Below are 26,018 nucleotides of genomic sequence, written 5' to 3'. Positions count from 1 at the left end.
CAGAAGAGAACATGGGGTGCGATTGTACGCCATTACTGGTGGCCATCCCTTCGCACGGACGTCGCTGCTTTTGTCTCTGCCTGCTCCTCTTGTGCCAGGAACAAGACGCCCAAACACCTGCCATATGGCCGTCTTCTGCCTCTGCCGATACCTTCAGTTCCGTGGCAACACATAGCGATGGACTTTATTACAGACTTGCCATTGTCCTCCGGACACACAGTCATATGGGTCGTGGTGGATCGATTCTCTAAAATGGCTCATTTCGTCCCTATGGCTGGATTGCCCTCTGCTCAGGAACTCGCGGACGCCTACATACATCACATCTTCCGCTTGCATGGCTTTCCATCTCACATCGTATCCGATAGAGGAACTCAGTTCACCTCCCGCTTCTGGAGGGCTCTCTGCAACCATCTGGGAGTGACTCTGGACTTTTCATCTGCATACCATCCTCAGTCTAATGGCCAAGTGGAGAGGGTCAATCAAATCTTGACCTCCTTCTTACGTCACTATGTCAACGCCCATCACGACGACTGGTCCACGCTTCTTCCTTGGGCTGAATTCTCCCATAACCACCACGTCAGTGAGTCCTCCTCCAGCTCTCCCTTCCATGTCGTTTACGGACTTCAGCCCTCCGTCCCATTGCCTGTATCCCTTTCCTCGGATGTCCCTGCTGCTGATACTGTAGCCCGTGACTTTGCAACCATTTGGGACTCTGTCAAGGCGTCCCTTGGGCGTGCTTCCCTGCGGATGAAAAGACACGCAGACAAGAGACGTCTGGATCCTCCGTGTTTCTCTCCTGGAGATCTAGTCTGGCTTGCATCCAAGTACGTCCGATTGAAGATACCATCCTACAAGCTGGGTCCTCGCTACATCGGGCCGTTTAAAGTCCTCAACAAGATCAATGAGGTCTCCTACAAGCTACAGCTCCCGGCCACGATGAGGATACCCAACTCATTCCACGTCTCCCTGCTCAAGCCGGTTGTCCTGGGTCCCTTCTCCGCTGCTGCCATTTCGGCTCCTCCTCCTATAGCCGATGACGACATCTATGCGGTAAGGGATATCGTGGCCATGAAGACCGTACGGGGTCGACAGTTCTTCCTGGTGGACTGGGCAGGGTATGGTCCTGAGGATAGGTCCTGGGAGCCCCGGGAGAATGTGGGTACTCCGCTGATCCGTGCCTTCCTGTCCCGGTTGCGGGGAGGGGGGCGTGGGGGGGGGTACTGTCACGCTCCCCGGGTCCCCTGTGCTGCTCTCCGGCTCACCTGTCACGCTCCCCGGGTCCCCCGTCTCGCTTCCCGGTTCCTTGGTCCGGTCACCGCCGCTCCCCGCTCTCCAGCACCCCTTGCCAGCGCGTCCCCAGCGTCCTGGTCCCCGCACCCGGCGTCCGTCGGCTTCACGGCCCCATCCTGGCCCTGCTGCTTCCTCCTCGCAGCTTCCTGCTCTGGCTTCTGGCACTCGGGCCACGCGCATGCGCATTAGGGCGCGCGCGCGGTCATTGACCCTTTCTTAAAGGGCCAGCGTCCATTAACAGGAAATGATGCAAAACAGGTACAGGGTATAAAGGGGGTTTATGTCCAAGGGGGCGGGGCCTGATCTTCGTGTTTCCTAAGCTAGGAGTCAGGTCTCCTGGTGTATATGTGTATATACTCACCTATCTCTCTTGTAGAACCGTGCCTGCCTCCCATCCGGTCCAGACCGAATCCCGAACCCCGAACGCAGTCCATCTGCCATCCTGACAGTCCGTACCATCTCGGATCCCTGCGGTGACCTGTCATCTCGCTCCAAAGGTTCCGGACCCCGCCTGACATCTTCTCGGCTTCCGAACCTGAGCTGCGTCACCCGGACTACCACCAGTGACTCCGTAGTCCCAGGGACTTCTCCGTTATACTCCTGTGCACGGACTGTTCTGCTGCCTATAGTGCTCCAGCTACCGGACCCCTTACCACCATCTAGGAGTTCGGCCCAGTGGATCCACCTCCTGGGTCTGCCCGTCCACCTGGCCCTGACACCACCCTGAGAGCCGTTCAGAGGTTGCAAGTGTCTCTCACTGGTGTGCTCTCAAACATCATTCACTAAAGTGAGCTTGCCGTTTGTGTTTGATGTTTCACGAATGACACATCTGAGCACCTGCAATACTTGGCCATATGCGCGATCAAGTAATGGTGAGCAAGCGCGCTCATCATTACTGTTTATTTGCTTTTTGGATGGAGGAATTATTATTAGTAACTGCATATATTTTTATCCTAAACTAACTTCCAAATTGCTTTCTTATTTATTTATATCTATACTTTGTTGGATATTACATGTTTTCTTGTACAATTTGTTAACAAAATATATGGTTTCTCCTTATGGTCAACAAAACAAGTAAAACATTTTTCACATTTTAGGGATGATATTGGCTTCTACACTGTGTCAGATTTTTGATGTTCAACAAGACGCCATTTGTGAGTAAAAGATTTCCTAAACTTTGGCCATGCATTTGACTTGTCCCCTGTGTAAGTTCTATGGTGTGAAACAAGATAATATTTATCTCCAATACTTGTCCCATGTTCTGAAGAGGAAAAAGGTTTCTCCCCTTTGTGAGTTTGATGATATGTCATTTCTTTGCAAAATAATTCTTACATTCTGAATAATAATATGGCTTCTTCCCTTTGTGAATTTTTTGGTGTTTAACAAGACGTGATTTATGTACAAAATATTTTCCACATTCTGCACACGAAAAAGGTTTCTTCCCTGTGTGATTTTTTTTTGGTGTTTAATGAGACTTGATTTATGTATGAAACCATTTCCACATTCTGCAAAAGAAAAAGGCTTCTCCCCTGTGTGAAACAAAATGTGATTTATCTTGAAAACATTTCCCACATTCTGAACATGAATATGGCACCTATTCTGTGTGAATTTTCTGGTGTCTACAAAGATTTGAAAACAATGTAAACCATTTCCCACATTCTGGACATGAATATGGCTTTACACCTGTATGAGTTCTCTGATGTGAAACAAGAAGATTTTTACTTCTAAAACATTTTCCACATTCTAAACAGGAAAAAGGCTTCTCCCCTGTATGAATGTTATGATGTGTAACAAGCTGTTGTTTCGTTGCAAAACATTTCTCACATTCGGAACAGGAATATGGCTTTTCCCCTGTGTGCATTTTCTGGTGTTTAGCAAGACTTGAACTCAATGCAAAACATTTCCCACATTCTGGACACGAATATGGCTTCTCACCTGTGTGGGTTCTCTGGTGTTGATTAAGACTTGATTTCTTAATAAAACATTTATCACACTCTGAACATGAAAATGGTTTCTCCCCTGTGTGAATTTTCTGATGTGTAGTAGCACTTGATTTAGTAACAAAATATTTATCACACTCTGAACATGAATATCGCTTCTCTCCCGTGTGAGTTATCTGATGTGAATCAAGAGTATATTTATTTGAAAACAATCTCCCACATTCTAAACAGGAAAAAGGCATCTCTCCTGTGTGAGTTCTTTGGTGAGTAACAAGATATGATATCTTTGTAAAACATTTTCCACATTCTGAACATGAAAAAGGCTTCTCCTTTGCGTGACTTCGCTGATGTTCTACAAGATATGATTTACGTACAAAACCTTTGTCACATTCTGAGCAAGAAAAAGGCCTTTCCCCTGTGTGTTTCCTCTGATGTTCAACAAGATGAAATTTAAATGCAAAACTTTTCTCACATTCTGAACAAGAAAATGGCTTCTCTCCTGTGTGTTGTCTCTGATGTGAAGCAAGATGCGTTTTATCTACAAAACATTTCCCACATTCTGAACATAAAAAAGGCTTCTTCCCTGTGTGAATTGTCTGGTGTTTAACCAGAGTTGATTTCTGTGCAAACCATTTTCCACATTCTGAACATGAAAATGGCTTCTCTCCTGTGTGAGTTCTCTGATGTTTAACTAGAGTTGCTTTAGTTACAAAACATTTCCCACATTCTGAACATGAAAATGGCTTTTCCCCTGTGTGAGCTCTCTGGTGAATTGTAACATGTGCTTTATCTCTAAAATATTTGCCACACTCTGAACATGAATATGGCTTATTTACTTTTTTAACTTTCCTTTTCTTTGGTTCATTTATTTTATCAGTCTGCGATGAATCGGGATCATATGATAGATCTTTGCTGTGAAGGGATGATGGTATATCTGGGATAGCGGCATTCACTTCATTTGTATCCTGTACGATATTAAGGTGATCAGATTTCAAAATTGCTGATGGCAGTTGTCCTTCTGATCTCCTGGCACAGTCATCTGCCAAGAATAAAAGCAATTATTTTTTTGCATTCCCCAAAAATATATTTTTACAACTCTTTTATATAAAATCTCCTTAAAATTTCCAAATTATGTAGAAAAATTAAAGTTATTCATTAAGAAAAAAAATAATTTCACAATCTAACATTAAACTGAACGGCATAACATTTGGCTTTCTGTTCATTCTGCTTTCCAAATATTGGAATAATAAGCTTCAAAAAATCTGATATAGCTCAAAATTATACCAATAAAAATCAAGTCAGCAAAAACACAAGACCCCTATCAGGTCAGGCATTGGTCAAAAAAAAAAAAAAAGCTCTTGAAAAGCAACATGGCTTCTATAAAACAATGCAGCAAAATCCGCACTCCCAAAGCCACATATCCATCCCCTTCTGTGCAGTGTGAACAATCACAGTACGCACCCACATACGTATTTGGCAATGTTGTAGTGGGAAGAACACAATTTGCAGAGTGCATATTTCCCGAAGCATAAGACTGGCACAATGTATTAGGCACTAAAATAGCATATTTGCAATTCTCACTCTGTAACACCCACTGTATAATAATTTTAGGGAGTCAAAATAGTCAATACACCTATATATTAATTCACTGAGGGGTATAAATGTTCAAAATAGGTAACTTTATGAGGTTTTCTGATGTTCTTTTTTTAACCAGAAGAAGCTTCAGGAAAAGTGCCTTTCGCCGCATCTTTTTGTCTTTTTTACATCTTTGGTCACCAACGTTTTTCTTTTTTTTTTTACTTGCAGTGTACAAGCTAGTGTGCAGCTGCTAAGCAGAAGGGGCATAAAGAATGGTCAGGTCACTTCTTGCCTGAAAAAAACGTTGTGTTGACATAACCTAAAAATGTTAACAAACATCCTGAATAGTTAGTATAAAATGTGCAATTTTTTAAAATTTAAAGTAGCCGTCAAACATTTCGACATCTGTTCATGCAAAGGTTTTCTTGTCCTTATTGGAATCTGAACAGAGTCAGACTGAAAGCAACATATCTAAAACAACCCAGAATATGTGTATAATGACAGATTCCTCAAGGTACTTGTCACGCCCTCGGCGGTGGGGTCGGCCCCCCTAGGCAGGGAGATCAACGTTCCTCCTGCACCTCCATTCCTGACTCTGGTTCAGCCTCTTTCGCTGGTTCCGTTGCTGTTGCGCAGCATGTCACTCACCCTGTCCACTGTGATAAGCGTTCCCCTCCCTCCTTCTCCTCTCAGAATCTGCGTTCTCTCTGCAGGTCCTCTGGGAGCGCGCTTAAGTGGCGCACACTGCACTCTGCTGTAATTTAAAGGAACAGTACACCTGTTCCTTGTTGTGCTGATTCTGATTGCAGGGTTGCTTCCTTCTTATCAGGCACTTGTACCCTATGAATGGTGCCTGGGCAATGTGCTCATTCCTATAGAACGTTGCTAGGGCTCAAGACCTTTATTGCTGTACTCTGCGCTCACTGAGTGTACTGCATTCTACTCTGCAAAGATACTTCTTTCTCGCCACAGAACCTCCAGCAGCCGGTCCTTTATACCTAGTATCACCTTATGCTCCGGATTCCTTAACAGCAGTCTAAACCTTAAAGGTCCTTTTGGAACACTCCTGATTCGTACAACGGCTGGATCCGCGCCGCCAGAAAAAGTTCAGAGCATTCCGGATTCCTTCAACTACAGGATCCGCTTTCCTTTGATGGTACAGAGCATGCTGGATTATATTCTTCTATTGAGCAGTCATTCCACTGCTTAAGCCGGAACTCCTACAGACTATCTAACCCTCCAGGGCTCTGACCACGATAATCCCTGTTTAGGGGATTCCTCGCCAGTAGTTCCTCCGGCGGTGCTCAGTGTGAGCTGTCCCTCTGCCGAGCGGCTGTCGGACCCTCCGGGGCTGTGCCATGATAATCCCTGAATAGGGGTTCCCTCGCTGGTTGCTCCTCCAGTGGTGCTCTGTGTCGTGACCGTTTGGGCCATCTTTTGTTTTCTTCCGGTGGTCCAACGAGTCCACGGTGCATCTCCATGGCTCAGCGGTTTGACAATACTCTTCCTCTCAGAACAGCAATATTCCCTCCGGTGCTACCAAGGATCTTCATCAGGAGGTCCTGTGGAATGGCTTTCAATAAACAGATATGCCTTTCACAAATTTATTTGTGGAGTCACTGGCTTTCAAAAAGTGTTTGGGACTATTAGGTATTTTCAGCAGAGGCTGTGTTGGTATACAATTCTATACAGTGTTGAACCCTAATCCACAACTGTTTTAAAGCGAACCTGTCAGGTGCAATATGCACCCAGAACCAAGAGCAGTTCTGGCAGGGCCGTATTTGCCACTAGGCACCCGTGCCTAGGGCGGCACGTTGCGGGGGGGGGCGGCACTTTCTGGCAGCAAAAAAATAAATAAAAAAAAAAATATATATAATATTTTTTTTTTTTTTACATCCCCGCCCCTCCCTCCATTGCACTTCGCTGTGTTCTCGGGGGGGGTGAGAGGGAGGAAAGGCGCACTTCTGTCTCTTTAAATACACGGAGGGCGCCAGGCATAGTGAGCTGATTGACCCCGGAAGTTCCAGCGCCTGCACTTCCGGGTCAGAGGCGCGCGGGCGCGCCAATCAGCTCACTGCCCCGTGCTGCAGCGTCAAATGCTGCAGACGACACACGCCGCGGAGGAGGACGCGACTGGAGCTGGAGCCAGCCAGAAGAGGATAATCAGCAGAGCAGGGCAGCAGGCACCGGAGCAGGTATGCGTAAGGCAGAGCCTAGAATGTATGGGCACCTTACAGGTTAGTTGATGATCGTTGCGATGCCTCTTTTTGGCTGGGGGGAGGCTGGGAAAAGAGAGAGGCTGGGGGGAGGCTGGGAAAAGAGAGAGGCTGGGGGGAGGCTGGGAAGAGAGAGAGGCTGAGGCTGGGGGGGAGGCTGGGAAGAGAGAGAGGCTGAGGCTGGGGGGAGAGAGAGGCTGAGGCTGGGGGGGGAGGCTGGGGGAAGAGAGAGGGGGAGGCTGGGAGGAGAGAGAGGCTGAGGCTGGGGGGAGAGAGAGGCTGAGGCTGGGGGGGAGGCTGGGGGGAGAGAGAGGCTGAGGCTGGGGGGGAGGCTGGGGGGAGAGAGAGGCTGGGGGGAGAGAGAGGCTGAGGCTTGGGGGGAGGCTGGGGGGAGAGAGAGGCTGAGGCTGGGGGGGAGGCTGGGGGGAGAGAGAGGCTGAGGCTGGGGGGGAGGCTGGGGGGAGAGAGAGGCTGAGGCTGGAGGGGAGGCTGGGGGGAGAGAGAGAGGCTGAGGCTGGGGGGGCTGGGGGGGAGAGAGAGGCTGAGGCTGGGGGGGAGGCTGGGGGGAGAGAGAGGCTGAGGCTGGGGGGGAGGCTGGGAAGAGAGAGAGGCTGAGGCTGGAGGGAGGCTGGGGGGGGAGAGAGGCTGATGCTGGGGGAGGCTGGGGGAGAGAGAGGCTGATGCTGGGGGAGGCTGGGGGAGAGAGAGGCTGATGCTGGGGGAGAGAGAGGCTGATGCTGGGGGAGGCTGGGGGAGAGAGAGGCTGATGCTGGGGGAGGCTGGGGGAGAGAGAGGCTGATGCTGGGGGAGGCTGGGGGAGAGAGAGGCTGATGCGGGGGAGGCTGGGGGAGAGAGGCTGATGCTGGAGGAGAAAGAGGCTGATGCTGGGGGAGAGAGAGGGGGAGGCTGGGGGAGGCTGGGGGAGAGAGAGGCTGATGCTGGGGGAGGCTGGGGGAGAGAGAGGCTGATGCTGGGGGAGGCTGGGGGAGAGAGGCTGATGCTGGGGGAGGCTGGGGGAGAGAGGCTGATGCTGGGGGAGGCTGGGGGAGAGAGAGGCTGATGCTGGGGGAGGCTGGGGGAGAGAGGTGCTGATGCTGGGGGAGGCTGGGGAGAGAGAGGCTGATGCTGGGGGAGGCTGGAGAGAGAGAGGCTGATGCTGGGGAGGCTGGGGGGAGAGAGGCTGAGGCTGGGGGAGGCTGGGGGGAAAGAGGCTGAGGCTGGGGGAGGCTGGGGGGAGAGAGGCTGAGGCTGGGGGGAGAGAGGCTTAGGCTGGGGGAGAGAGAGGCTGATGCTGGGGGAGAGAGAGGCTGATGCTGGGGGAGAGAGAGGCTGATGCTGGGGGAGGCTGGGGGAGAGAGAGGCTGATGCTGGGGGAGAGAGAGGCTGATGCTGGGGGGAGAGAGGCTCATGCTGGGGGAGGCTGGGGAAGAGAGGCTGATGCTGGGGGAGGCTGGGGGAGAGAGAGGCTGATGCTGGGGGAGAGAGAGGCTGATGCTGGGGGAGAGAGAGGCTGATGCTGGGGGAGGCTGGGGTGAGAGAGGCTGATGCTGGGGGAGAGGCTGCTGCTGAAGGCGGGGGAGAGAGGCTGCTGCTGGGGGAATGGGAGAGAGGGGCCAATGCTAGAGACAGAGGACAAGGGTTGAGGGATAGTGCAATGACAAAATCGATGGGGGGAGTGTAAGGACTCAGAATAAGAGGGGGGCAGCATTGGGAGCTCATTATGGAGAAGGGGCAGCATGTGTGGGCTCAGTATGGAGTGGAGCAATGTAGGGGAGTCAATATCAAGAGTGGGGTAGTGTGTGTGTGTGGGGGGGGGGTCTCAGCATAAGCGCTAGTGTGGTGGTCTTAGTATGATGAATGGGGCAGTATGGAGGTGTCATTATGGAAAAGAGTAAGGCAGCATTAGGAGCTCATGGAGAGGGGCAGCATGCATGGGACACTGTGAGGAGGGGGCAGCATGCATGGGACATTGTGAGGAGGGGGCAGCATGCATGGGACATTGTGAGGAGGGGCAGCATGCATGTGACACTGTGAGGAGGGGGCAGCATACATGGGACATTGTGAGGAGGGGGCAGCATGCATGGGACACTGTGAGGAGGGGCAGCATGCATGTGACACTGTGAGGAGGGGCAGCATGCATGGGACACTGTGAGGAGGGGCAGCATGCATGGGACACTGTGAGGAGGGGTAGCATGCATGGGACACTGTGAGGAGGGGCAGCATGCATGGGACACTGTGAGGAGGGGCAGCATGCATGGGACACTGTGAGGAGGGGGCAGCATGCATGGGACACTGTGAGGAGGGGGCAGCATGCATGGGACCCTGTGAGGAGGGGGCAGCATGAATGTGACCCTGTGAGGAGGGGGCAGCATGCATGTGACCCTGTGAGGAGGGGGGCAGCATGCATGGGACACTGTGAGGAGGGGGGCAGTATGCATGGGACCCTGTGAGGAGGGGGCAGTATGCATGAGACACTGTGAGGAGGGGGAGCATGCATGAGACACTGTGAGGAGGGGGCAGCATGCATGGGACACTGTGAGGAGGGGGCAGCATGCATGGGACCTTGTGAGGAGGGGGCAGCATGCATGGGACACTGTGAGGAGGGAACAGCATGCATGGGACACTGTGAGGAGGGGGCAGCATGCATGGGACATTGTGAGGAGGGAGCAGCATGCATGGGACACTGTGAGGATGGAGCAGCATGCATGGGACACTGTGAGGATGGAGCAGCATGCATGGGACACTGTGAGGATGGAGCAGCATGCATGGGACACTGTGAGGAGGGGGCAGCATGCATGGGACACTGAGGAGGGGGGCAGCATGCATGGGACACTGAGGAGGGGGGCAGCATGCATGGGACACTGTGAGGAGGGGCAGCATGCATGGGACACTGTGAGGAGGGGCAGCATGCATGGGACACCGTGAGGAGGGGGCAGCATGCATGGGACACTGTGAGGAGGGGGCAGCATGCATGGGACACTGTGAGGAGGGGGCAGCATGCATGGGACACTGTGAGGAGGGGGCAGCATGCATGGGACCCTGTGAGGAGGGGGCAGCATGCATGTGACCCTGTGAGGAGGGGGCAGCATGCATGGGACACTGTGAGGAGGGGGCAGTATGCATGGGACCCTGTGAGGAGGGGGCAGCATGCATGGGACCCTGTGAGGAGGGGGCAGTATGCATGGGACCCTGTGAGGAGGGGGCAGTATGCATGGGACCCTGTGAGGAGGGGGCAGCATGCATGGGACATTGTGAGGTGGGATCAGCATGAATGGGACACTGTGAGGATGGAGCAGCATGCATGGGACACTGTGAGGATGGAGCAGCATGCATGGGACATTGTGAGGAGGGGGCAGCATGCATGGGACCCTGTGAGGAGGGGGCAGCATGCATGGGACCCTGTGAGGAGGGGGCAGCATGCATGGGACACTGTGAGGAGGGGGCAGCATGCATGGGACATTGTGAGGAGGGATCAGCATGCATGGGACACTGTGAGGATGGAACAGCATGCATGGGACACTGTGAGGATGGGGCAGCATGCATGGGACACTGTGAGGAGGGGGCAGCATGCATGGGACATTGTGAGGAGGGGGCAGCATGCATGGGACACTGTGAGGAGGGGCAGCATGCATGTGACACTGTGAGGAGGGGCAGCATGCATGGGACACTGTGAGGATGGAGCAGCATGCATGGGACATTGTGAGGAGGGGGCAGCATGCATGGGACACTGTGAGGAGGAGCAGCATGCATGGGACACTGTGAGGATGGAGCAGCATGCATGGGACATTGTGAGGAGGGGGCAGCATGCATGGGACCCTGTGAGGAGGGGGCAGCATGCATGGGACCCTGTGAGGAGGGGGCAGCATGCATGGGACACTGTGAGGAGGGGGCAGCATGCATGGGACATTGTGAGGAGGGATCAGCATGCATGGGACACTGTGAGGATGGAACAGCATGCATGGGACACTGTGAGGATGGGGCAGCATGCATGGGACACTGTGAGGAGGGGGCAGCATGCATGGGACATTGTGAGGAGGGGGCAGCATGCATGGGACACTGTGAGGAGGGGCAGCATGCATGTGACACTGTGAGGAGAGGCAGCATGCATGGGACACTGTGAGGAGGGGCAGCATGCATGGGACACTGTGAGGAGGGGCAGCATGCATGGGACACTGTGAGGAGGGGGCAGCATGCATGGGACACTGTGAGGAGGGGCAGCATGCATGGGACACTGTGAGGAGGGGGCAGAATGCATGGGACACTGTGAGGAGGGGGCAGCATGCATGGGACCCTGTGAGGAGGGGGCAGCATGAATGTGACCCTGTGAGGAGGGGGCAGCATGCATGTGACCCTGTGAGGAGGGGGGCAGCATGCATGGGACACTGTGAGGAGGGGGCAGTATGCATGGGACCCTGTGAGGAGGGGGCAGTATGCATGGGACCCTGTGAGGAGGGGGCAGTATGCATGGGACATTGTGAGGAGGGATCAGCATGCATGGGATACTGTGAGGAGGGGGCAGCATGCATGAGACACTGTGAGGAGGGGGCAGCATGCATGAGACACTGTGAGGAGGGGGCAGCATGCATGGGACACTGTGAGGAGGGGGCAGCATGCATGGGACCTTGTGAGGAGGGGGCAGCATGCATGGGACACTGTGAGGAGGGAGCAGCATGCATGGGACACTGTGAGGAGGGGGCAGCATGCATGGGACATTGTGAGGAGGGAGCAGCATGCATGGGACACTGTGAGGATGGAGCAGCATGCATGGGACACTGTGAGGATGGAGCAGCATGTATGGGACACTGTGAGGATGGAGCAGCATGCATGGGACACTGTGAGGAGGGGGCAGCATGCATGGGACACTGAGGAGGGGGCAGCATGCATGGGACACTGAGGAGGGGGCAGCATGCATGGGACACTGTGAGGAGGGGCAGCATGCATGGGACACTGTGAGGAGGGGCAGCATGCATGGGACACTGTGAGGATGGAGCAGCATGCATGGGACATTGTGAGGAGGGGGCAGCATGCATGGGACACTGTGAGGAGGAGCAGCATGCATGGGACACTGTGAGGATGGAGCAGCATGCATGGGACATTGTGAGGAGGGGGCAGCATGCATGGGACCCTGTGAGGAGGGGGCAGCATGCATGGGACCCTGTGAGGAGGGGGCAGCATGCATGGGACACTGTGAGGAGGGGGCAGCATGCATGGGACATTGTGAGGAGGGATCAGCATGCATGGGACACTGTGAGGATGGAACAGCATGCATGGGACACTGTGAGGATGGGGCAGCATGCATGGGACACTGTGAGGAGGGGGCAGCATGCATGGGACATTGTGAGGAGGGGGCAGCATGCATGGGACACTGTGAGGAGGGGCAGCATGCATGTGACACTGTGAGGAGGGGCAGCATGCATGGGACACTGTGAGGAGGGGCAGCATGCATGGGACACTGTGAGGAGGGGCAGCATGCATGGGACACTGTGAGGAGGGGCAGCATGCATGGGACACTGTGAGGAGGGGGCAGCATGCATGGGACACTGTGAGGAGGGGCAGCATGCATGGGACACTGTGAGGAGGGGGCAGAATGCATGGGACACTGTGAGGAGGGGGCAGCATGCATGGGACCCTGTGAGGAGGGGGCAGCATGAATGTGACCCTGTGAGGAGGGGGCAGCATGCATGTGACCCTGTGAGGAGGGGGCAGCATGCATGGGACACTGTGAGGAGGGGGCAGTATGCATGGGACCCTGTGAGGAGGGGGCAGTATGCATGGGACCCTGTGAGGAGGGGGCAGTATGCATGGGACATTGTGAGGAGGGATCAGCATGCATGGGATACTGTGAGGAAAGGGCAGCATGCATGAGACACTGTGAGGAGGGGGCAGCATGCATGAGACACTGTGAGGAGGGGGCAGCATGCATGGGACACTGTGAGGAGGGGGCAGCATGCATGGGACCTTGTGAGGAGGGGGCAGCATGCATGGGACACTGTGAGGAGGGAGCAGCATGCATGGGACACTGTGAGGAGGGGGCAGCATGCATGGGACATTGTGAGGAGGGAGCAGCATGCATGGGACACTGTGAGGATGGAGCAGCATGCATGGGACACTGTGAGGATGGAGCAGCATGTATGGGACACTGTGAGGATGGAGCAGCATGCATGGGACACTGTGAGGAGGGGGCAGCATGCATGGGACACTGAGGAGGGGGCAGCATGCATGGGACACTGAGGAGGGGGCAGCATGCATGGGACACTGTGAGGAGGGGCAGCATGCATGGGACACTGTGAGGAGGGGCAGCATGCATGGGACACCGTGAGGAGGGGGCAGCATGCATGGGACACTGTGAGGAGGGGGCAGCATGCATGGGACACTGTGAGGAGGGGGCAGCATGCATGGGACACTGTGAGGAGGGGGCAGCATGCATGGGACCCTGTGAGGAGGGGGCAGCATGCATGTGACCCTGTGAGGAGGGGGCAGCATGCATGGGACACTGTGAGGAGAGGGCAGTATGCATGGGACCCTGTGAGGAGGGGGCAGCATGCATGGGACCCTGTGAGGAGGGGGCAGTATGCATGGGACCCTGTGAGGAGGGGGCAGTATGCATGGGACCCTGTGAGGAGTGGGCAGCATGCATGGGACATTGTGAGGAGGGATCAGCATGCATGGGACACTGTGAGGAGGGGGCAGCATGCATGAGACACTGTGAGGAGGGGGCAGCATGCATGAGACACTGTGAGGAGGGGGCAGCATGCATGGGACACTGTGAGGAGGGAGCAGCATGCATGGGACACTGTGAGGAGGGAGCAGCATGCATGGGACCCTGTGAGGAGGGAGCAGCATGCATGGGATACTGTGAGGAGGGGGCAGCATGCATGGGACACTGTAAGGAGGGGGCAGCATGCATGGGACCCTGTGAGGAGGGGGCAGCATGCATGGGACCCTGTGAGGAGGGGGCAGCATGCATGGGACCCTGTGAGGAGGGAGCAACATGCATGGGACCCTGTGAGGAGGGAGCAGCATGCATGGGACCCTGTGAGGAGGGAGCAGCATGCATGGGACCCTGTGAGGAGGGAGCAGCATGCATGGGACATTGTGAGGATGGAGCAGCATGCATGGGACACTGTGAGGATGGAGCAGCATGCATGGGACACTGTGAGGATGGAGCAGCATGCATGGGACATTGTGAGGAGGGGGCAGCATGCATGGGACCCTGTGAGGAGGGGGCAGCATGCATGGGACCCTGTGAGGAGGGGGCAGCATGCATGGGACACTGTGAGGAGGGGGCAGCATGCATGGGACATTGTGAGGAGGGATCAGCATGCATGGGACACTGTGAGGATGGAACAGCATGCATGGGACACTGTGAGGATGGGGCAGCATGCATGGGACACTGTGAGGAGGGGGCAGCATGCATGGGACATTGTGAGGAGGGATCAGCATGCATGGGACACTGTGAGGATGGGGCAGCATGATGTGAGGACAGTACAGATCATATTTCATAATTGAGGAAGGTGTGGTGGGTATAATTTATAAGGGAGGGCAGTGCGACAGTCACAGTATATAAGTGGGGACGGTGTGGTGGGAATATTTTATACTTATGCTATGTTTTGCTGTGCCTGTGGTGATCCCCATTGGGGGGGGGGTTAGTGCCCTTCATTTCTCATTTATACTTTTTAAAGTGTTTTACAGAGTAGATCTGCCTTAAACAGATGTCGAGTGCGAAAACTCAGTTTTACGTTGTCACTAAGGGGCGTGACCACTTAAAGTGCCTAGGGCAGCACGAAGGCAAAATACAGCCCTGAGTTCTGGGTGCATATTGCTAATTCCTGCCTAAGTCTCTGTATCTAGTTGCATACATAAAGAGATCTTTAGAAAAGTATTTCTAAAGATCTTTAATGATATGCTAATGAGCGCAGGAACTGGTCGGAAGGGCGTTAGTTCCAGCGCTCAATGCCCTTGCAACTAGTCACAGGTGATTGACTTTTTAGACTTAGAACACTGACAAGGGAATGGAGGGGTTGTTGTCTGATAGTGCTAGGTACATGGGATACGGTTGTGGTATCCATTGTCTGGAGGAGCATAGATTATGACTGCAGATGATGATGGTAGGATATCACCACAGGGGGTCTCACATGCGGTTGCAGGTGGAGGACTCGACCTCATGAAAATACCTCCACCAATGCACATTTAGCATTGTGGGAAGGCAGTTTACCAAAAGGCTGGGCTAGAACCCAGGGGGCGGCTTGGGGTAGTTATGACACTGATGAGAGGTTGTTGCAGGCTGAAATTGCATACACATGCTATGATTGTGGTATCCGTCGTCTGGAGGAGTATAGGCTGTGACTGGCAGGAGATACAAAAGTTGTGGGCCAACCAAAAGTTGAGAGGCAGTGGATATCGCTGGTACGGGAGCAGAGGAACTACCAGTCCAGGTTTGGGATCTTGTGGACTGGGAGTATCTCGTTTTGATCATCTACCCAGAGTTGCTGCAAGACCATGAATGAAAGAGTAAAAATAATTGCATGGTTAACCTGCCTAGGTGATTAATACAACCCACAACCTCAGATCTTCACAAGTGGTGGCAGCGGTGGGATCATCTATCTCTGGACAGCTTACTGGGAAAAGTTACAAAAACGGTCACTTGGCAGAAGAGATGGTAGACTCCATCTACATCAGACTGAAGGAGGAGCTTAGATGCCTTTGCTCTGGAAGAGAGCTGGAGTCGTTGCTGGAGAACAACCGGACGACCCCAATACAATGCTTAGCTCAGTGGGACCGAAAACAGGACAGGGTCAGTTCAGACATGGAGGAGGGGAGCTCCGTGCAGGGACCACATCTCAGAGTTGTCATGCAGATGAAGGAGGATTGACTGCTTTCTGTGCTAGGAGAGCATGTTACGGAGATAGAGCAGGCGGCAATGCTACGTAAATATTTGTAGCAGTACCCCCACCTGCCCCAGTGCAGCTGACAATGGGTAACATGAGAGAGGGGGCTGAACCTTTAACCCCTTAATGACCACTTATACGCCTTTTAATGGTGGTTGTTGACGGGCCTTATTCCTCAGCTCCGCTTTTTAACGACACTGAGGAATAAGTATATATACGGCCCTGCAAGTGGAAATTCCGCAGGTGTCAGCTGTACATGACTGTTGACACCCACAGACATCATCCCTGACCGATTTTGGAACCAATTAACCCCTTAAATACCGCTATTAATTGCGCCATTGGTATCTAAACGGGTTAAAAGCCCCCCTAAGGCAGAATCGCTCACCTTGGACGATAATCACGGGTGCCACTATTGCCATGGTAGATGATCCCATGGTAAGATGGCCTGTAAGATCCAGCTATAAGCTGGGTTTACAGGCTATGTCTGAGTCACTGACATGAGTACCACAGCACATGAAATCAGTGATCAAAGTGGGGAAAAAAAAAAAAAATCATATCCAACTAATCTTGTTGGGACTAAGCAAAAAAAGATAAAAAAACAAACAAAAAAAAAAAAACCTAAAAAAAAGGTAAATAAATTGTGTAAGGTTCTTAAAGAAATATTAGACATATAGAGAGAAGTAATTGTGGTAAAAGACATAGGTAAAAAACCCCTAAAAACGTTATATCCCTAAAAAGAACATGTGTTAAGGTAAAAATCTAACAATAAATCAGTGTACTGCCCAAAGTAATGAGGACATTTTTAATACAGTGGCCAAACTGCAGAATAAATCACTATGATATGAATGGACTACCGATAAAGAATAAGGACTACACCTAAAAAATAACTTTTAATATATATGCGGATAAAAGTGAGCTAGGCTCACAGGTTAGAAACAAAGGTGGCACAAATCCACCCAAACTAAAATTGGGCTATATATGGAAGGCCCAAAACTACTGTGTCTCAGAATGGTACCACGGTAGAGGATTCCAAAATTGTAGTTACTGGTCACCACCTGAGGCATAGACACACCAAGAACCAACAGTCAGAACCCCAACCAAGGGAAAATGTATGTCTGTGTGTATTTAGAAAAACAAAGGAAAACCTCCTAGACCATTATGAGCCGTATATTTCATAAATCCCACTCCAGGTGGGAACGGTCTTACCAGGTCCGGAGATTCCACGGGCATACAACATAGGTTAGAGGTTCAGGCAGGGGGCTGTTTCAACAGCGTATCTAGATCCCTCTGAGGCCTCAACCAAGACAGGCATATAGTCACCGTGCCCACTCCCAACGTTTCAAAAGCAGATCATCAGGGGAGTTCCAGTGGGGAAGTGCAGTCAAACGGTATCTCCACCGGATGACTATCAAAAGATGCCCAGGTCACTGTGAAAACAAATTATATATAGGATAAGCCCTAGGGCCATCAGTCAGGCCATATGTGTCTAGCCCATAGGTTCCCAACACTCACCGCATCGTGGCGTATAGATCAGACCCAAAGTTCATAAATGCCGCGCTTGGCGTCCACAGGACGCTCCATAAATAGCACGGCGCATGCGCGAATGGGTAACGTCATCGGTGACGTTCACTCCCAGAATGCTTCCGGGCCGGAAGTGACGCGGCACCGATCACCATCGATGACGTTCACTCCCAGCATGCATTCAAACCGGAAGTGACTCATCATCAATCGCCGCGTCGCTACCGAAGCGTCACGGCTAATACCCGATGTGGCGACATCCGGGTATATGGAACGCAAGCTATATACTGTATTCAAAATGAAACAGGATGCGCCCATAATGATATGAGCGTCCTGTAAACTAGCCGCGGACCAATCAAACAATATTGGGCACGTAGGTTCAAGTCCATGGGCGTGCCGGTATACAAACGTAGTGGCAATGGTCAGACTCCACACAGCAAATAATTAAAAACAAGGGATTTGGCCAAATATAGCCATGGAAGGTGTCCAAATCTAATAAGAGGAGTAAGAAAGGGGGGGGGGGGTTACATCAATGGGGTGGGACTCACTACAATATAAGAGGGGGGGGGGGGGGGAAAACACCGTATCCAAGGAAGGGGAGACAGACCCAATCCATCCTCCAGGAATCAATAATATACCACGTCAAAGGAAGGTAGTTAGGCTGGGAGGGGGGGGGGAAGAAAGTGGGACATATAGTCATAGACCCCATACCGAACGGGCTAAAATCATAGGGGGACAGACATAGTCAGGGTGGAAGGCAGAGAAATCTAGAGTGCACACTCGCCTCTCACCCTAACTAAAAAGGCCCTACCTATCATGTGGGGGTCGGCACCCTAATACTCCCCCGCCTGTGGTGCCCCCACTCGGGGCGTCGGCTATCCCTCCTTTAGACCACCCTACTGCTAGGGTGCTCCTACAAAAGGTATGAAAGACTGGGATTCATTCAGTCCTCCTGGTGTCATTGTGTCCAAACTGTAAATCCAGAAACACTCTTTCTGAAGGATGGTCCTGTCCCAGTTGCCACCCCTGCGGGGGGGGGGGGGGGGGAATGAGGTCAATGCCCATTACTCTAAAATTTCCCAAGTCACCATTTTGACAGATATTAAAGTGTCTCGCCACAGGTGTGTCGTTCTTCTTAAGGATGTCTCCCTTATGCTCCCCCACTCTGCGTCTCAGTTCCCTGATCGTCTTACCCACATACATTTTGCCACATCCACAGGTCACCTTATACACTACCCCTTTCGATTTGCATGTTATTAACGACCGAAGGGAGTATACCCTGGTGCCACTAGAGTTCTTAAAGTCCTTCCCTTCCTCAATAAACTTGCAATTTATGCAGTCATGGCATTTGAAACAGCCTTTTGTTCAAGTCGCTGTCCTCACCGGTCTCTTTTCCTCAAAGTGACTGTGCACCAGTCTATCACCTAGGGATTTTGATTTTCTAAAGGTGATTGACGGGTAGTTGAGGAGAAGTTTATTGATTGTGGGATCCATGTGCAATATAGACCAATGTTTGCTTAGTGTCTGTCTCAGGTCAGTTGCACCGTTGTTAAACGTTGTAATGAATCTCAGGACATCGGAGTTATCATTATTCCTATGATTGGAGTTTAGTAGGCTACTGCGATCGAGCTCACATGTGGACTTGTATGCCCTTGCAATCACCCGCTCTGGGTAACCCCTCTCTCTCAAACGTCCCATCAGGTCAGAAGATTGTGAGCGAAAGGACATATCATCGGAGCAGTTCCTCCGCATCCTGATAAACTGTCCCTTAGGGATTCCTTTTTTTAGGGAAACAGGGTGGGCACTATCCCACTTCAAGAGTGAGTTTGAAGAGGTGGCTTTCCTATAGGTTGTTGTCTTTAGGCGACCCTCCGGACCCTTCTCGACCAACACATCCAAAAATGCCAGACTGTCCCCGCCTACTTCACAGGTAAAGTGCAAACCAATGTTGTTATTATTGAGGACAGCCATGAAGGAATGGAAGTCCACCTCCGATCCCTTCCAGATAACGAAGACGTCGTCTATGTATCTAAGCCACAAGACGACGTCTTCGGTATCCACATTGCCACCAAAAACAACCTTCTCCTCCCACCAGCCCAAGAGGAGATTTGCATACAATGGGGCACAGCACGTCCCCATCGCAGTCCCCTTGAGCTGATGGAAGAACCTCCCATCGAAGGTGAAAACGTTCTTGGTTAGGCAGAAGGTGAGTGCCTCTATGACAAATTTATTATGTTGAATGAACTGATTACCTCTGGTACCAAGGAAAAATTGTACAGCCTCGACCCCAGCCGTATGGGGGATGGAGGAATATAGAGCCTCGACGTCGATGCTGCACAGTATCATACCCTCCTCTAAGAAAATATCGTCGATTCTCCGAAGAAAATCCGTAGTATCTCTTAGATAGGAGTTGAGTGAAAGAACGAATGGTCTTAGGATTCTGTCTACATAAATGCTCAATTTTTCCGTTAGACTACCTATCCCAGACACAATTGGGCGACCCTTTAAAGGGCTGCAGCCCTTATGTATTTTAGGTAGAATATAAAAGGTCGCCATGACTGGGAAGGTCGGTAGTAGGTATTCAAACTCATTTCTGTCTATAATGTTCCTATTCAGAGCTGTTTCTAACATATTCCTTAATTCGTTTTTAAAACCCAGCATTGGGCTTGAATCAAGTTTTGCATAAGATGACTTATCCTTCAGGATATCTAGACAGATGTTTTTATAGTCCTTGGAATCCAGTATCACCACGTTGCCCCCTTTGTCAGAGGGTTTTATGGTGATACTGGAGTCCCTTTCTAAACATTGTAGACTGAGCATTTCGGACTTTGACAAATTAAACTGACCCTTACGTCTGCCCACGTTCCTTCTTAGGTCCCTGGTTACCATGTTCACAAAGATGTCTATAGCATCAACCTCTGCCGCTGTAGGGGGCATTCTTGCACTCTTATTTTTTAAATTCGTGAAAGGTCCTTCCCCTAGGTCATTGGGGTTCATGTCGCTCAAGTGAAAAAGTAACCTAACATCTTCTAGAAGATCTTCTGAGATCCCTAGTTCACCTGAGGTTTTCTCATTTTGTCTGCCAAAATACTTCTTCCACTTAAGACGTCTAGCGAAAAGATTTAAGTCTTTAATCGCTGTGAATTCATCGAAATCCGAAGTGGGGACAAAGGACAAACCTCTATCCAGAACTCGTTGTTCAGTATCGCTGAGGGGTCTAGAGGACAAATTCATCACCTGAGGTGCCACACACATTATTGCGGATTTATTTGGCCCTTGCTTCTCAGGTGGTATTGATTGTCCAAAAAAACGCCCCGGCCAAAGTTGTGGTTGGCTCCCCTATAGCTCGATCGGCCTCTCCCTCTCTGCTTTTTAAATTGTTGTGGTCTGAACTGGTTGTTCCTAGTATCAGTGTCCGATACTTCTGCATCCGTTGAGGAAAAATCTGTCTCACTCTGTCTAGTCGTTCGATTGCCCGATGGGATATAAACTCTATTATCTTCAAGGACTTCAAGGATAATAGAGTTTATATCCCATCGGGCAATCGAACGACTAGACAGAGTGAGACAGATTTTTCCTCAACGGATGCAGAAGTATCGGACACTGATACTAGGAACAACCAGTTCAGACCACAACAATTTAAAAAGCAGAGAGGGAGAGGCCGATCGAGCTATAGGGGAGCCAACCACAACTTTGGCCGGGGCGGTTTTTTGGACAATCAATACCACCTGAGAAGCAAGGGCCAAATAAATCCGCAATAATGTGTGTGGCACCTCAGGTGATGAATTTGTCCTCTAGACCCCTCAGCGATACTGAACAACGAGTTCTGGATAGAGGTTTGTCCTTTGTCCCCACTTCGGATTTCGATGAATTCACAGCGATTAAAGACTTAAATCTTTTCGCTAGACGTCTTAAGTGGAAGAAGTATTTTGGCAGACAAAATGAGAAAACCTCAGGTGAACTAGGGATCTCAGAAGATCTTCTAGAAGATGTTAGGTTACTTTTTCACTTGAGCGACATGAACCCCAATGACCTAGGGGAAGGACCTTTCACGAATTTAAAAAATAAGAGTGCAAGAATGCCCCCTACAGCGGCAGAGGTTGATGCTATAGACATCTTTGTGAACATGGTAACCAGGGACCTAAGAAGGAACGTGGGCAGACGTAAGGGTCAGATTAATTTGTCAAAGTCCGAAATGCTCAGTCTACAATGTTTAGAAAGGGACTCCAGTATCACCATAAAACCCTCTGACAAAGGGGGCAACGTGGTGATACTGGATTCCAAGGACTATAAAAACATCTGTCTAGATATCCTGAAGGATAAGTCATCTTATGCAAAACTTGATTCAAGCCCAATGCTGGGTTTTAAAAACGAATTAAGGAATATGTTAGAAACAGCTCTGAATAGGAACATTATAGACAGAAATGAGTTTGAATACCTACTACCGACCTTCCCAGTCATGGCGACCTTTTATATTCTACCTAAAATACATAAGGGCTGCAGCCCTTTAAAGGGTCGCCCAATTGTGTCTGGGATAGGTAGTCTAACGGAAAAATTGAGCATTTATGTAGACAGAATCCTAAGACCATTCGTTCTTTCACTCAACTCCTATCTAAGAGATACTACGGATTTTCTTCGGAGAATCGACGATATTTTCTTAGAGGAGGGTATGATACTGTGCAGCATCGACGTCGAGGCTCTATATTCCTCCATCCCCCATACGGCTGGGGTCGAGGCTGTACAATTTTTCCTTGGTACCAGAGGTAATCAGTTCATTCAACATAATAAATTTGTCATAGAGGCACTCACCTTCTGCCTAACCAAGAACGTTTTCACCTTCGATGGGAGGTTCTTCCATCAGCTCAAGGGGACTGCGATGGGGACGTGCTGTGCCCCATCGTATGCAAATCTCCTCTTGGGCTGGTGGGAGGAGAAGGTTGTTTTTGGTGGCAATGTGGATACCGAAGACGTCGTCTTGTGGCTTAGATACATAGACGACGTCTTCGTTATCTGGAAGGGATCGGAGGTGGACTTCCATTCCTTCATGGCTGTCCTCAATAATAACAACATTGGTTTGCACTTTACCTGTGAAGTAGGCGGGGACAGTCTGGCATTTTTGGATGTGTTGGTCGAGAAGGGTCCGGAGGGTCGCCTAAAGACAACAACCTATAGGAAAGCCACCTCTTCAAACTCACTCTTGAAGTGGGATAGTGCCCACCCTGTTTCCCTAAAAAAAGGAATCCCTAAGGGACAGTTTATCAGGATGCGGAGGAACTGCTCCGATGATATGTCCTTTCGCTCACAATCTTCTGACCTGATGGGACGTTTGAGAGAGAGGGGTTACCCAGAGCGGGTGATTGCAAGGGCATACAAGTCCACATGTGAGCTCGATCGCAGTAGCCTACTAAACTCCAATCATAGGAATAATGATAACTCCGATGTCCTGAGATTCATTACAACGTTTAACAACGGTGCAACTGACCTGAGACAGACACTAAGCAAACATTGGTCTATATTGCACATGGATCCCACAATCAATAAACTTCTCCTCAACCACCCGTCAATCACCTTTAGAAAATCAAAATCCCTAGGTGATAGACTGGTGCACAGTCACTTTGAGGAAAAGAGACCGGTGAGGACAGCGACTGGAACAAAAGGCTGTTTCAAATGCCATGACTGCATAAATTGCAAGTTTATTGAGGAAGGGAAGGACTTTAAGAACTCTAGTGGCACCAGGGTATACTCCCTTCGGTCGTTAATAACATGCAAATCGAAAGGGGTAGTGTATAAGGTGACCTGTGGATGTGGCAAAATGTATGTGGGTAAGACGATCAGGGAACTGAGACGCAGAGTGGGGGAGCATAAGGGAGACATCCTTAAGAAGAACGACACACCTGTGGCGAGACACTTTAATATCTGTCAAAATGGTGACTTGGGAAGTTTTAGAGTAATGGGCATTGACCTCATTCCCCCCCCCCCCGCAGGGGTGGCAACTGGGACAGGACCATCCTTCAGAAAGAGTGTTTCTGGATTTACAGTTTGGACACAATGACACCAGGAGGACTGAATGAATCCCTGTCTTTCATACCTTTTGTAGGAGCACCCTAGCAGTAGGGTGGTCTAAAGGAGGGATAGCCGACGCCCGAGTGGGGGCACCACAGGCGGGGGAGTATTAGGGTGCCGACCCCCACATGATAGGTAGGGCCTTTTTAGTTAGGGTGAGAGGCGAGTGTGCACTCTAGATTTCTCTGCCTTCCACCCTGACTATGTCTGTCCCCCTATGATTTTAGCCCGTTCGGTATGGGGTCTATGACTATATGTCCCACTTTCTTTCCCCCCCCTCTCCCAGCCTAACTACCTTCCTTTGACGTGGTATATTATTGATTCCTGGAGGATGGATTGGGTCTGTCTCCCCTTCCTTGGATACGGTGTTTTTTGCCCCCCCCCCCCTCTTATATTGTAGTGAGTCCCACCCCATTGATGTAACACCCCCCCCCCTTTCTTACTCCTCTTATTAGATTTGGACACCTTCCATGGCTATATTTGGCCAAACCCCTTGTTTTTAATTATTTGCTGTGTGGAGTCTGACCATTGCCACTACGTTTGTATACCGGCACGCCCATGGACTTGAACCTACGTGCCCACTATTGTTTGATTGGTCCGCGGCTAGTTTACAGGACGCTCATATCATCATGGGCGCATCCTGTTTCATTTTGAATACAGTATATAGCTTGCGTTCCATATACCCGGATGTCGCCACATCGGGTATTAGCCGTGACGCTTCGGTAGCGACGCGGCGATTGATGATGAGTCACTTCCGGTTTGAATGCATGCTGGGAGTGAACGTCATCGATGGTGATCGGTGCCGCGTCACTTCCGGCCCGGAAGCATTCTGGGAGTGAACGTCACCGATGACGTACCCATTCGCGCATGCGCCGTGCTATTTATGGAGCGTCCTGTGGACGCCAAGCGCGGCATTTCTGAACTTTGGGTCTGATCTATACGCCACGATGCGGTGAGTGTTGGGAACCTATGGGCTAGACACATATGGCCTGACTGATGGCCCTAGGGCTTATCCTATATATAATTTGTTTTCACAGTGACCTGGGCATCTTTTGATAGTCATCCGGTGGAGATACCGTTTGACTGCACTTCCCCACTGGAACTCCCCTGATGATCTGCTTTTGAAACGTTGGGAGTGGGCACGGTGACTATATGCCTGTCTTGGTTGAGGCCTCAGAGGGATCTAGATACGCTGTTGAAACAGCCCCCTGCCTGAACCTCTAACCTATGTTGTATGCCCGTGGAATCTCCGGACCTGGTAAGACCGTTCCCACCTGGAGTGGGATTTATGAAATATACGGCTCATAATGGTCTAGGAGGTTTTCCTTTGTTTTTCTAAATACACACAGACATACATTTTCCCTTGGTTGGGGTTCTGACTGTTGGTTCTTGGTGTGTCTATGCCTCAGGTGGTGACCAGTAACTACAATTTTGGAATCCTCTACCGTGGTACCATTCTGAGACACAGTAGTTTTGGGCCTTCCATATATAGCCCAATTTTAGTTTGGGTGGATTTGTGCCACCTTTGTTTCTAACCTGTGAGCCTAGCTCACTTTTATCCGCATATATATTAAAAGTTATTTTTTAGGTGTAGTCCTTATTCTATAATTTCTGATCCAGCTAATTTGGTCAATTACTGTGGATCCATTGTTGGTATACTGCTATTTACCCCGACTACCGATAAAGCAATCATAGCCTGTGACGGAGATGAATCTTTGATGTTTCTGCATTTAGTGGCCACTACTCACCTGGGTGGTTATCTGTAGGAATCTCTCCTTTATACCTCTCATCACCCCTCACATAGGTCTCTCTAGTATTAATATGGGTCAGATCTTTACCCTGAAATAAATATTGTAAAAAGTCAGACAGATAGAGAAGTCACATCTATGATCAGCTCTAATCCTGCCATCTCCACCGTTCTCATTACACAAGTATAAAACTGGTGGGTAAAACAAGACTGAACACAAGTCCTTCACAGCCGTCTACACATCATAGGGAGATTTCATTACACATTCTCCATCTACCTGATTGATCTTGAGGAACAGCAAGATTTCCTTGTTTACACACCTGTGAAAGAGGACGGGGACATCTCTCTGGTGGTGTCCTCTTACTTGGAACCTCCATCATGATGTCCTTGTACAGATCTTTGTGTCCTTCTAAATACTCCCACTCCTCCATGGAGAAATAGATGGCGACATCCTGACACCTTATAGGAACCTGACACATACAATAACACCGTCATCTCTCTGGTCCCTTCATAGTGTTACTGCATAATGTCCCAGCATTCCCAGCAGAGTCACCTCTCCAGTCAGCAGCTCAATCATCTTGTAGGTGAGTTCCAGGATCTTCTGGTCATTGATGTCCTCATGTATCAGGGGGTGAGGTGGAGGCCCTGTGATTGGGCTCAGGGGTCTTCCCCATCCCTCAGACACAGGGTCCTGACAGCGCTCACTAGAGGTCTTCTTCACTACTGTGTAATCCTGGTTATGGAGAGACACATTAATAAATCTCACTACAGACATTTC

The 26,018-nt window shown here is 50.6% G+C and overlaps 1 protein-coding gene across 1 annotated transcript; it reads right to left on the bottom strand.

Moving 5' to 3' along the window:
• Nucleotides 1-952: 952 nt before the first annotated feature.
• Nucleotides 953-25,950, bottom strand: LOC142312131 (uncharacterized). The gene is made up of 4 exons (XM_075351022.1): nt 25,794-25,950; nt 25,561-25,710; nt 25,242-25,332; nt 953-4,269 (listed from the first exon to the last, which is right to left on the bottom strand). Exons 1-4 carry the CDS (start codon nt 25,815-25,817, stop codon nt 2,885-2,887), a joined length of 1,650 nt encoding a protein of 549 aa, XP_075207137.1. The 5' UTR covers nt 25,818-25,950; the 3' UTR covers nt 953-2,884.
• Between the last annotated feature and the right edge of the window lie 68 nt (nt 25,951-26,018).

Source organism: Anomaloglossus baeobatrachus, chromosome 5, assembly GCF_048569485.1.
Source record: "Anomaloglossus baeobatrachus isolate aAnoBae1 chromosome 5, aAnoBae1.hap1, whole genome shotgun sequence".
NCBI lineage: Eukaryota > Metazoa > Chordata > Amphibia > Anura > Aromobatidae > Anomaloglossus > Anomaloglossus baeobatrachus.
Note: the sequence above shows the minus strand (reverse complement) of the source record. Positions and strands in the feature narration are given on the sequence as shown.

Excerpts from the sequence above, each read along its gene's own strand:
- LOC142312131 (XM_075351022.1), bottom strand. The coding sequence starts at position 25,817 with ATGATTGAGCTGCTGACTGGAGAG. Across the intron at positions 25,711-25,793 it reads TTGAGCTGCTGACTGGAGAG|GTTCCTATAAGGTGTCAGGA; the intron begins GTGACTCTGCTG and ends TGTATGTGTCAG. Across the intron at positions 4,270-25,241 it reads TCCTACAGATAACCACCCAG|ATGACTGTGCCAGGAGATCA; the intron begins GTGAGTAGTGGC and ends TATTCTTGGCAG.